Source organism: Caloenas nicobarica, chromosome 9 (assembly GCF_036013445.1).
Source record: "Caloenas nicobarica isolate bCalNic1 chromosome 9, bCalNic1.hap1, whole genome shotgun sequence".
In the NCBI taxonomy this organism is placed as follows: domain Eukaryota; kingdom Metazoa; phylum Chordata; class Aves; order Columbiformes; family Columbidae; genus Caloenas; species Caloenas nicobarica.
In genome coordinates this window covers 5,517,776-5,529,725 of record NC_088253.1, presented here as the reverse complement: position 1 = coordinate 5,529,725, position 11,950 = coordinate 5,517,776, and the positions used below count along the sequence as shown (strand labels likewise).

The window sequence follows — 11,950 nt, the reverse complement described above, 5'->3', positions numbered from 1 at the left end:
AAAGAAAACATTACTGAGCCTCTGGTGCTGTGTCCGTGTTACAGACCAGGAGACTGACACAGGGTTTGCAAAGTAGTTTGCACGGGCTGTAGGTCCCAGTTAAATATAAAGCAAATAAGCCATAACCATTAAACACATATGCTTGCTATGTCCTGGTGCAAAGAAAAGGACTTGCCAGGCTTGTGTGGGAATCAGCTGGGCCTGGACATTAGTACGTGCAAGCTGAAAGGTTTTGGGCAGCAGTGAGGATTTGTGCATCCACGGCTTTGAGTTTGTATATGAGCGATTCACTCCAAGACAATTTCTGCTCTTATATCAGAAAAGCAGTTTGAGTTCTTCTTAATGGCTTTTAAAATTGAGTTGTGATGATGAGTCAGAAGAAAGTATAGCTGAAGATGGAACAAAGTCACTGTTTGTGTGTTACTGAATCATAATTGTTGGCATCAGTAGGCATACATTCAAATCTTTATGCAACAGTGCTTTTCAAAAAGTTCATTTGAAATCAAAGTTACCCAGGGCTAGGGAAACTGCTGGAGTACCCCACTGACTGTAGGTAGATGCTTATTTTTATTAAGCCAGCAGAAAAGAAGGAAATACTCGAAAATTGCAAATACTTCATACTTCCAACTGCTCTGAAAGAAAAAAAAAAAAAAAAAAAAAGTAGAATTGCAAACCTATAGTTTTACCGAAGGACCTTAAAGAGAATAGCTTGAAAGAAGAGTTTGTTGGATTCCTTTCAGGTGATATGTACAGAAAGATATAAATTCTTTGGCTCAAATTCCATCTTTAATGTACTCATGAGATGAATACATTGTTACTAACAAACAGATTTGACGTCAAGTATATGGATTTAATGTGTAGCAGAGATTACTCAAGTTTACTTATTCAATAAACTACATTGAAGAGGTGTTGAGAAAGGAAAATAAACACGACTAATTTGTTTGAAAAATTCTCTCTGGCACAATATCACATAAAACCTAATATTTTGTTTAGAAAGATAAACAAGTTAGCATATATATCCCAGTTTCTCTTCTGTTTTTCTTTAAATCACTCGTTAATTTCACTGCAGTCTTATTAGTTCTGCAAAAGACCTAATTTGGACACTCGGTAGAGGTGCCCAAGCTAGATTACAGTCAGGAACTGGAAATATTTTGGTTGGAAATATCACCAAATTTCAATATTTTAGTTTCATAATTGTATAAATAGGCAGTATTTCAAAGCTGTTCACCAAATAATATTTTGGGGATAAGTGTTTTGCATAGCTGGAATTTAATTTTTTAAAATTCTGACTGTATTTCATTTTTATACTAACTTCCTGCAGCAGTGATGTCAAGATAGCATATTTTAGGGGTTTCCTATTGAGCTTGTTCTTTTATTTTCACAAGAAACTTTGTTGGAAACAGTACATTCCATCAGAATACTTAAAATCATCATTATTTACATCACCATTATTTGCCTATCTTCCAAAGTCAACACCTCTGCCCACCCTCCCGCCCCTCGCTGCCCACCCAGGAATCCTGCAGCACCCAAGGTGTTTCGCAGCCTTTCAGAGGCTCCTCGCAATATGACAAATCCTAAACTTGGAATCATTTGCTGCTCATTCCTCACCGAAGCAATTTCTCTCTGAATTCAATAGGAATGTGCTTTCAGATTTCAACCGAAGTGTAGGGAACCGGAGCGAGGCAATCTGGAAATACCCCTGTTTATATAGCAGAGCACCTCAGAACTTGGTGCCAATGTTCCTGTACTTGAGAATCTGCCCATTGTAACGTGTGGGGTTTACAGCAATGTCTGTCACCCAGGGAATAAAACAAAGCAGGTATTACTTTATTAACCTCAGTTTAAATTAGTTTGCTGTGCCTACGTGCCACCGGTTTGCCGTCACTGCTTTGGAGGAATCCTCTAATGCTATGTTGCATTCTGAAACAGATTCAATGTCTTTTTATTTCTGAACAATTTGTTTCTCTCAGGAGCATAAAGAATTCTTGCCACAGGTATGGGGTGTGCCTGTGTGAACACTCTGCGCTGCATGTTCCTCAACCATTTCCCTTCTAGCAACAGAGTAGATATAGCAGGTTTTTTTCCCTTTGGTTAAGAGCGGTTGACAAAACAAATATGGAATTGGATTAGGTGTTTTATATAATACGCTTGTTTTCTACTGAGGCATTTATCAGCTCATATACATTTTTCTACAAAGTTAAATTCTAAAAACTTGATGCAAATACCACTGTATATCTGTGCTATGTTTAATTCTGCTGTTAGTGGAAAAGGTCGCTTTAGAGATCCTGCTTTGCTTCAGACTGTGACACCTCAGGATCAGTACCCTGAATAAGGGTGATCTGGTGTCTCCTGTGCCAGCAGAAGCTACTTGTGCCACCATAAATATTGAAAACAGGATTTCTGTGAATGGAGTTGGGAAGATGTTCCCTTTCTACACGTTGTAGCTATTGACTGTCTCATGGTTTGCTCCCAACCTATGTAGAGAGTGCAAAACCATGCCTGGACCTGCGTGTGGGGCAGTGAGCTCCCAAGGATTTAGGCTTCAGTCAGAGCGGGACTGCAGCACAGGCCCAGATCTGTCTTCAGCAGCCACAGCAGAGAGAGGTCTTGCAGCTGTTGTACAGTTAAACCTTGTATACTGGTGTTGTCATCGCTATTTTGCAATCAAATGAAGTTATAGACAGTCTGGGGTGTATTTCCAGTTGTGTGATAACTGCACAGGACTCAGCCCGAGGCCTGAGGAGCAATTCTCTCCCTGTCATAGAAGCCTTGAGTCAAGGGCACATTTTTGTCCTTCTTGCCTTGTTTGCAGAGCACAAGTCATGAGGTTAAATGGCCTTTGTACTGCTTTGGCGTTTCCTCCAAAAGTTCCGGAGCAAGATTTTGGGTCAGGAAAGCTCCACGGAGGGCAGCAGATCCAGCTGGGCAGCACCTATGACTAAAAAAACGTGGATTGTTAGCGGGTTGCTCTGAAGCAGCATTCGGTCACTTTGCGAGTTTAAGAAGGTTTCTGGGCGGGGGGAAGCTACTGCGTTTTCAAGTCCTGCTTTTGATAGTACGTTAGAAAAAATCTCCTTTCTCCTGCCCCCAGCCTCCCGCAGCACGGCAGCGGCGCCCATCACTGAAGTGCGCGACCAAAGCCAAAAGACCGGTGCGAGTTACTCACCTGGAACCCTCCGGGAAGGAGGACGCCCGCGGCAAGGAGCAGCTCCCGGCCCGGGCGGGCGGCGGCGCGGCCCCGCACCGGCCAGCGGGGGCGGCAGCGGGCGGGCGGCGGGCGGGGCGGGGAGGGGCGCGGGCCCGGCCGCTCCTCCCGGGGAGCGCTGCCAGCGCGGCGCCGGCTCTTTCGGCACTTGGCCCTGTTGCACCAGCTGCGGGGCAGCCGCCCCCTCGCCGGCAGCCGCGGGGCGGTGTGACAGCGCCGTGCCCGCTCCCCCCGGCCCCGCGGGCGGGCGGGCGGCAGTGACGGGTACCCCCCCCCTTCCTCCCCGCCTTTGTCGGGCAAGGCTGCGGCGCTCGGTCCGTCCGTCCGCGCCGGGCGCGTGGCTCCTTTGTGTACAGCAGCTGCTCCTGAATGCGGAGGCAAAGCCCGTGGCTTGGCACTGAGCTTTTAAAAAACAACAGCCCTCCCTCCTTCCCTCCCCTCCTCCCGCCGAGGCGGACGGGCACCCACCTGGGCTCCGCCGCCCACCTCTCCTCTCCTTTCCTCTCCTCCTTGTTTACCTGCACTTTTCCGCCGCCTCTTTCCTCGCTGTCCCCCGCCGCCTCCCGGCCCTCGTTCGTCCCCGCTCCCCGGGAAGGCTCGGCGCCCCGCAGCTCCGCTCCCTCGGCGGTTTGCCCGCGCCCCAGCCCCGGGGAAGGCACCTGAAGGTGGATCTATTAAACCTCCCGGCCGTCTCTCCAAGTGCACTTCTTGGACCAAAGCACCGGCATGGATGTAAGATTTTACCCGGCTGCGGCGGGCAGCTCGCTTCCCGGAGACCCCTCCAACCTGGACTTTGCCCAGTGTTTGGGTTACTACAACTACAACAAGGTGATTATTCCCGCGTGTGTTCATTCCTCGTGCTGCTGCTGCCGGGACCGGCTCCCCGAGAGCCGGACTTTGGGCTCCGTCGGGGCGGGGAGGCGCGGGGCTGGGGGATGCCCGAGGGACGCCCGTCCCCGGGGAGCAGGAGGCGGCGAGCGCCCGCGGGGCCGGGAGCAGCGGAGCGGCCGGGCCGGGGGCTCCGCGTCGCCTCCCTCCTGCTGCCGGGGCTCGCCCCGGGAGGACCCGGCCGCCAGGCCGCAGCCTCGGCCCGCCGCTCGGTACGAAACCCCAACAGACCCGCGAGTAACTTCGGGGTGCGAGTCCCTCTCCCCGCGGCCCGGGAACAAAAGGCGCTTTGCGCAGCGCGCACCCTGCGCGGCCCGGGCCGGGACCTGCGGAACTTCTCCCCGGGCTGGGGCGGCTGCGGCTGCCCCGGCGGGTCGGGCAGAGCCCCGATGGAGCTCGGGCGTCCCTGCGAGGGAGGGGACGGGGCGCATCCCTCCGCTCTGCTCTTTCGGGTGATTCCGGCTCTGTTACGGCCGGTCTCTAACTCTGAAGGGCTGTACCAAACAGGAGGGTTATCTAAAAGTACATCAGCTGCTAGCACGGGAAGATAACGACGGGTTTGGCTTGACAAAGATTGTCAGAGAAGTTGCAGTATCGCTTCCATCTATTCACACGTTCTCTGCGGCATGTGTAGTTTACGGAGTAAACGTTACAGTCAGAAGCAATAGTCATTGCCCGGGGGCTACCTTCATTTACAAAAAAATATGCTTTCATAATACAGGTATGATTTGTTTCACAAATTACCGAAATCTGGGAAAGGCAAAGTTGAGAATGACACTGTGACTCATGCTATTTTGAAAAAGACTTAGCTGTTTGCACTGTGATGTGTCAATAGCACATTGAGCTATTAGCACTGGGCCCTCACACATGCACATAAAGATCCCTTTCACAGTGTGTTTTTCCTGGTGCTATGTTTGTCCAACCTCTGGGGCCTTTTGTGAGGCACTGTATGAGATGCTGGGGAAAAGAAGGGTGCTGCACAAAGTCTAAACTTACGTTAAAACCTGCGTTATTTTTAGAATCCTTTCCAAATGAGTAGATAAAGTTCGATGGAATACAAAGAGGGAGAAATAACATGGGCTTAAGTAAGGAGGTTCAGTAGCTGAAGAAAAGTTTCTCCTAGAGAAATTCCTTCTAAGTAGATCTCACGAGCGTATTTTTCTGTTGCGCTTCACGATAATCTCCATCTCAGCTGCTGCGATGTTCAAGTCTGTCAGTGCCAATGCGGTGGCTGCCTCCTTGTCGAGAGGCAGCGATGGACTTTGGCTGGAGATGCGGAGCAGCGTTGGTTCCCTGGATCGTGCACAGCCCCTGTCCCGCGCATGCTCCCTGCGCCAGGGCTCTCAGCCTGCCGCTTTGTTAGGAGTCAATAGAGAAAGACACGGGAGCATGAATTAAAGATGAAACGTCAACCTGAACTTTGAACGCTGCTAAGTACTTCAAGAGCTCTAAAGTGCGTAGTAAATGTTCGCTGTTGTCTGATATGCCAACTAATTTTGGAAACTCCAATGCTTGCTGACAGACAGCATGCTTACTGTAAATTTCACTTATTCCATAACTTTATTGCACGGTGTGCATTTTTTCAGGTTCTGTTACAGGTTACTGTACAGGTTCTTTTTTATTTATTTTTTTTTAAAGTCCAGGATCTTGAATGGCTTTTGAAAAACAGTAGTTTATTGTGTCCATTAAGTTGCTGCAAATGCATAGTTATATATAACCTTTTGACTGTTTCCCTTCATCGTACAATGAGAACAGAGCACACATTCAGAAAAAGTCCAAAGCAACTAACTTTTGACCTATTCAAAAACGCATTTCGGTTGCTGTGCTTCTGAGCATAATCTTGGCAAGTATCTTGTAGGCCAGGCTTCCGATCTGCAGCAGAAGATATTTTAATTAGCAGAGTACAGCTTATGCTGCATGTGCGTTATAAGAGGTATCTTTGTATGCAAAAGAGCTGATGCAGAGCAGACTGACACGTGCCAGGCTGTGTTGCTGTGAGCTCTTCTTTGGCTCAGCTGGGAAAGCAGCAACACGGTGTACAGGTGTTTCAAGGACAGAGGAGGAATTTGTGAATGAGTTCCTAGAAAGGAGGATCTTAACTGTGTTAATGTAATCTCATTTTCTGCATTGTTTATAGTCTGTAACGATAGGAATCATTGTAAGTTATTTTGGTGGGGTTTTGTCTGGTTTTTTTAATTATTCTGAAAAAAAAGAGCAGATTTATTTTGAAATCTTCCCTCGCTTTCCATCCATTCTGTCCTTTACCCTGTGTTCCTAAGGAAAATAAATGATTACTCTGTTAGGCACTGAGATGACCAGGAGGCACAGAAAAAAAAAGAGTTGAAATATTTACTCTGCTGAAGTAAGTGGGAGAACTGTTATTGATTTCACTGGGGACAGTATTTCACCTCAAGTCTTTCTGAAACTCATTTGAGTATCCTGCCCACTCATCCGTGCCTGCCTCGTTGTTAGGAGCTGAATCCATATTCTCCTTGTGACAGTGACATTGCCTGTGACAACTGCCAGGAAGCAGGAGCTGCGATGGCAAGAGTAAACACATTGCGTGGTTGTATATACGTGCAAAAGCAGGATTATTTACGTGAAGATATTCTCAGGATCGTTAAGACATAGAGTCGATGGCATATGGCCTACCTGGAGAAAACTATCTTGTATTGCAGTGTCTAAATATTTTGAACAGAAATCCTTTTCGTGTAAGTGCATTGCACCCTGCGAGACAAGGCTGGCTGCCACCTGGATGCTTTAAACACCTTTACCCAGGACTGTCCAGTTTTTCCCTTTTGTGGGTACAGCGTTGGCAGAAACGTGGCAGAGCATCCCCCGAAACCCCCAGGCAGGACTCGGGGTCTCGCGTGTCCCCATGGGCAGGGGACACCCACAGGTACCCTCCAGCTGGATTCCGTCTCCACAACTGCTTTTTAAGAGCAACGCCGTGCTTTTGAAACTGGTTGTCAGCGCTGGATAAGTAGACTTGAGGATAAGGGATGTTATCTTGGGGTTTTTTGGGGTGACGTTAGTTTTGAGTGTATGACAGGCATTTGGAAAGGGACTGAAGTCCAAAAGCATCCCTGGCATTATTTGTAGCAGAGCAGTTTCTAGAAGATTCCAGATGGCGATTGTTTTTTGTTGAGGTGTGCAACATGGTCAACACACGTAAAGGGCAAAAGAGGAAATAGAGACACAGAAATACGGTGATTTGTCCAAGGGTACGCAGTCAGTCACTGACATAATCAGGGCCACAACCAAGGTATTCTGAGATTCAGCCCGGTGGTTTATGCTGAATCTCATTTACTCTAATAGGATTACTTACGTGTTTAAAGTAAAGCATGTGCTTAAGTGCTTTGCTGGATGGGGGCCATATTTGATAAGTTTTCAGGGCTGGTGTGAGAGTACATGACTTGACCCTGCATGTGTGGCTGCTGGTGGTTCAGGATAACAGCGACCCACCTCTGCTCCATGGAGCTGCACGAGTGGAATCGTGGTCTGCCCGTTTCTAGAGGAATCCTGCTACGATGCACTGTAAAATATTAACCAAAAAATAGCTATAAAAACTACAGAAATCTGAAAGAAGCCAGCTGTTGTAAAACATTATGCTTCTGTTTTGAGCCCTTTTATGGTTCTGCAGATAGAGGATGATTTTGGACATTTGCTGTACTTGAGTAGTTTTTCTAAACAAACTTTTTCACTTATTGAGTAAATTATATGTCTTGTATAAAAATATTTAGGCAATTACTGTTCTTCTTAGCAGATACATTTTTTATTAAAGGGACCAAAATTCTTACAAAGCAATTTGGAAAAGGGAAAAGAAAGCCCTCAAACCTAAACATGTATAGCTCAGTGCTTGAGTTACCATTATATTAAATTCCAGAATCCTTACTTCATTACTTAGCTGTCTACATTTTATAATGTTTATCTCTTCTACACAGATTGTCCTTGAAGGATACAAATTTCAAACATCCATACCTTAATTTAGGCACTAGCATACATATGTGAATATCAGAGCTTGATGTTTTTGGCTGAAGCATTTTGCATTTTACAAAGGAAGCTCAGGAAGGTTATCTTGTTCTTCCAGAGGTAAAGCAAAGACAGCAGTAGTTTAGCAGCACGCTGGACTGGGGCTATAAGTCATTCCTATTAGTGTGTGTTGTTAGGAAAAAAATGGATCACAGTTATGCAAATGATTGAAAATTACTCTTGCAAATGTAGTGTGGCTGTATATGCATAGGGTCTTCTTTCGTCTGGCAGATGGTGAGAGACAATGGGTACATGTATGCTGTGAAGGTGGGAAGCTCAATGCTCACTCCTCATCTGCCCTGCGTATATGCATAGGTGCAAGTTTACATCGGGGCTCTGCTCCGGTGAGTCCCTGGTGCCTGGAGGCTGATGGTTGCTGTGGTCACCTGCAGTCCGACCGTGACCGAGGTGGCCCCAGGTGATGGGACAGTGCCAGGTGGCACCAAGGACTCCCACAGAGTGGAGAGCAGAGATGCGTAAGCAGAGACACAAATAGGGCCCTTGCTGGAGGCAATTTAAGTAAGGAATTGGGAACTTTCTGTTGCAATATCAACTTGGTAAATGCCATGTTATCCTCAGCATTTCCCATTGATCTTCTGGCCTACGTGGCAAGTGTGCTGAATCACTTCTTTCCTAAAACATTCCTCCCTATTCTCTGGTATCTCAAAACCTGAGGACTATGCAGGTAACTACTGCTGGGGAGCGAAAAAGTTCCCCAAATATTTGGCCGTCCAATCCAGCCCTAAAAATGTTGGACATACAATTCCCAGTGCTTGAAAGAAGTGCAATGATCAGATGAGTATGTCCACGCCACAAGAAGACAAATTATAATTTGTAATGTCTGCGTGGCTTGCATTGTGCTGTTTTTCAGGGACAATCATCCCCCAGGTTTCATGACGTACTTGAAGAGGAAACCCCTGCACACCAAAGGCAGCAACTGTGCAAGAACCTGCGTGTCTCAGAATGAGCTTGTATGATGCTGATGCTAATGGGGTTGTGCAGTTTACAATTTTTCTGTTGCTCAGATAACGCAGCTCCTATACCAAATGTACCCTTTGTCATCAAGACATAAAGAAGAGTTGGTCATACACAAAGTATACTTAGTAGAAGTCGATTTTAAAAAATATTTTAAAGATACCGTCATTACAATGGGTTACAATTGTATTAGCAAGATACTTGTAAATAATATACAGTTATATATGAAGAGTCGGAGTTTAATGCTTAGAGGTAACCTCAGGTACTTACCCTATGAAATGACTAGTGGGTGTGTTTTTAAAAAAGCAATAATTTGTAGCAATTACAACCATGATGTGTGCATGCCACGGGCATGGACACCCACTCACACGTCTGGCTCTAGAGGGAGAAAGTATGGACTAAATCCACTGGGATGGCAAGAGACTCGTTCCCGCAGCATCGCCTGCATCCAACACGGTGCTGCGTGCAGAGGTACCGAGTCCAGCCTGACCCTATAATGAATTATTATGAATTTCTAATAAGATCTAAAATAGAAACACAGGAAATAACAGCTTATATTCTTTGGCAGATACTTGGGAGTAGCTTGCGTCGGCTGTGAGTTGTGTGAGTCATTTGTTGCAGTTTTGTGCGGAGTCTCGCAAGGCAGGGCCAGGCCAACTGTGACCTTTGGGTTGTGCTGCAGGCTTTTATTAAATTTACCGTTAATACATGCCTATGTATTTGTTGAATTCTGACACTCCCTAAAAAGCTAACTAATGCTATCGGATGATGATAATCTAATTTAAGAGGAGAAGAATTTGTACAGCGCTAATCTTACCTTTTTATCTGTAATCACATTTCTGCTGCTGTAAAATTGAGTGCTGCTACACAGACCTAATGGCAGGGTTGAATTTTCAAATGCTTCCAACTCTTATCTCGTCGCCGTCTTCTATACTGTTACCTGTCTGTGTGATGTATTTATAGAGTGCCAGTCACCATAGTATCTTTGCGATGATTGCTACCAAAATTGAGAACTCTGAGGTGAAAATCTAATCAGGACTTTAGATAACAATGTCACACAAGAGCCTTCTGGTCTTTGCCACCGTGCTCCGCTCAGATGAGGACTTTGATGAGATCATGCTTGCTGCTGCGTTATTCATTGTTTATTTTTGTAACAAGATTTCTGTTTCATATCCTTTCCACTGCACGTTAGCACCTGTCAAACCAATCCAAATTCTGTTTTGAATGTATTCTCTCTGTACCTGGAACAAAATATTGAAAAATACAGGCGTTATGGGGCTGCAGAACTAGCAAAACCAAAAGGGCAGACTGTTATACAGCTGCTTCTGCCACAGTTACCTCGGGTATCCAAGCAGATGTTTTCATGAACTTTTTCAGACACTTCATGGTAATGGGCAGACAGGCTGAAAATACTATTTTCATCACATTAAAAATAACTGAGTTTTATAAGCAGAGCACTGGAGAGACGACTGACCAGTGCTGCAGACCCAGTTCTGTTGGAAAAGGTGTGCGTGCTACTAAAACTGGACAATGTTAGTTTACTATTGAAAATGAAAAATGTTTTAAACAAACAGTTCGTCAAGTTTTCGGTTTGTTTGTATAGTTCGTGTGCCAGCTGTTGGCATCAGTGTTCTCTGTGTACTCCTGCACGGCCAGTTTGCCCAGCAACCCCTGTTCTGCAGAAAAGCCCAGGATAGGTATGAAGAGGGGAAAGAAAAGCAGTCTGTTCTCAAAAACTGCAAGTTGGAAGTGACCCTTAATAACCCTTTAAGCTTGATTAAACAAAAGAATATAAAAAAAATCATGGATAGAAGTCTGTCTTTTTTTTTTTTCCCTGGCACTTGTGTCTCAGCTTTGCTCATGCTCATTGGAGACTGATTCAGTGTGGGCATCTTTCACCTACTTAGATGGGCGTTAGATTAGGCCGGCCCTTGGCGTTTCATGGGAGAAACTGTTATCAATTCAATGTTTTATTTTTGCTCTTGTAAAGTTACAGCCCTTCTTACTGCCTAGGTCACTATGACCATATATTATCATTCCTGGTTAAAGGCTCGTGAGAGCTAAGACTAAATCTTATAAAAAAGAGCGGGTTGTGACATGGCGAAGTTAAAAATGAAGGATGCGTTGGGATGAAATGCCAGGATTTGGACTGGCAACTTCTGAAGTGTGGGATCTGTTTGTCTTCTGCTTTTTAAAAATTATTATTTTTTTGGTTATTGTTGGCATGACCTTATCTGCTGCTGGCCGAGGTGAGAGCTGCAGGGGCAACAGCATGGGCATCTCCTCACTTTCCTCATTTGCTTTGCCAAGCATCTAATTGATGATTACGTAAAATAATTACGTTACAACAGAATATTGCTTGAACAGACGCGTTGACTTAGATTTTCTTTTCTCTATATTTAGTATTCTCAAGAGTTCTGATCAACTGGGCAACCTAACAAAAGGTTGCAAGTCTGTAAAATTACCAGCATGGAAGTATTTGTTGAAAATGAAGACTAAACGCAGATGTCTTTGGTCACTTGAATTGAGTTGTCTTCATCTCTCCATTTGGTTTTCTTCAGAGAATGTTTCAAAAGAAACTCTTCTGTGTTTAGGACCCCGAGTAGATATAGTTTACTTTATTAACAGTTAATATGAGAGACATTACTTAGCGATCTACAAACGAAATAGTTTTAGATATGTGAATTAATAAAGTATTAGTTGTGTGGGGTTTATGTTTTGATTTTTTTTTTTTTTTTTCCTGAAGAACCCATGCATGGAAACAACCTAAGCTGTATGAATCATCCTTTCTATCCCAATGGGACAACTCCTATATTTAAATTCGCTGAATTATATAAAGATTTGTAGGTT

General features: G+C 45.2%; 1 protein-coding gene across 1 annotated transcript in view; it reads left to right on the top strand.

The window, feature by feature from the left end:
* Positions 1-3,904: 3,904 nt before the first annotated feature.
* The window catches only part of TOX3 (TOX high mobility group box family member 3), a 72,446-nt gene continuing 64,400 nt past the window's right edge, over positions 3,905-11,950 (top strand). The window contains exon 1 of the mRNA XM_065641181.1: positions 3,905-4,033. Coding sequence (XP_065497253.1) covers positions 3,932-4,033 — 102 coding nt within the window. The 5' untranslated portion in view covers positions 3,905-3,931. The remainder of the gene's footprint in view (positions 4,034-11,950) is intronic.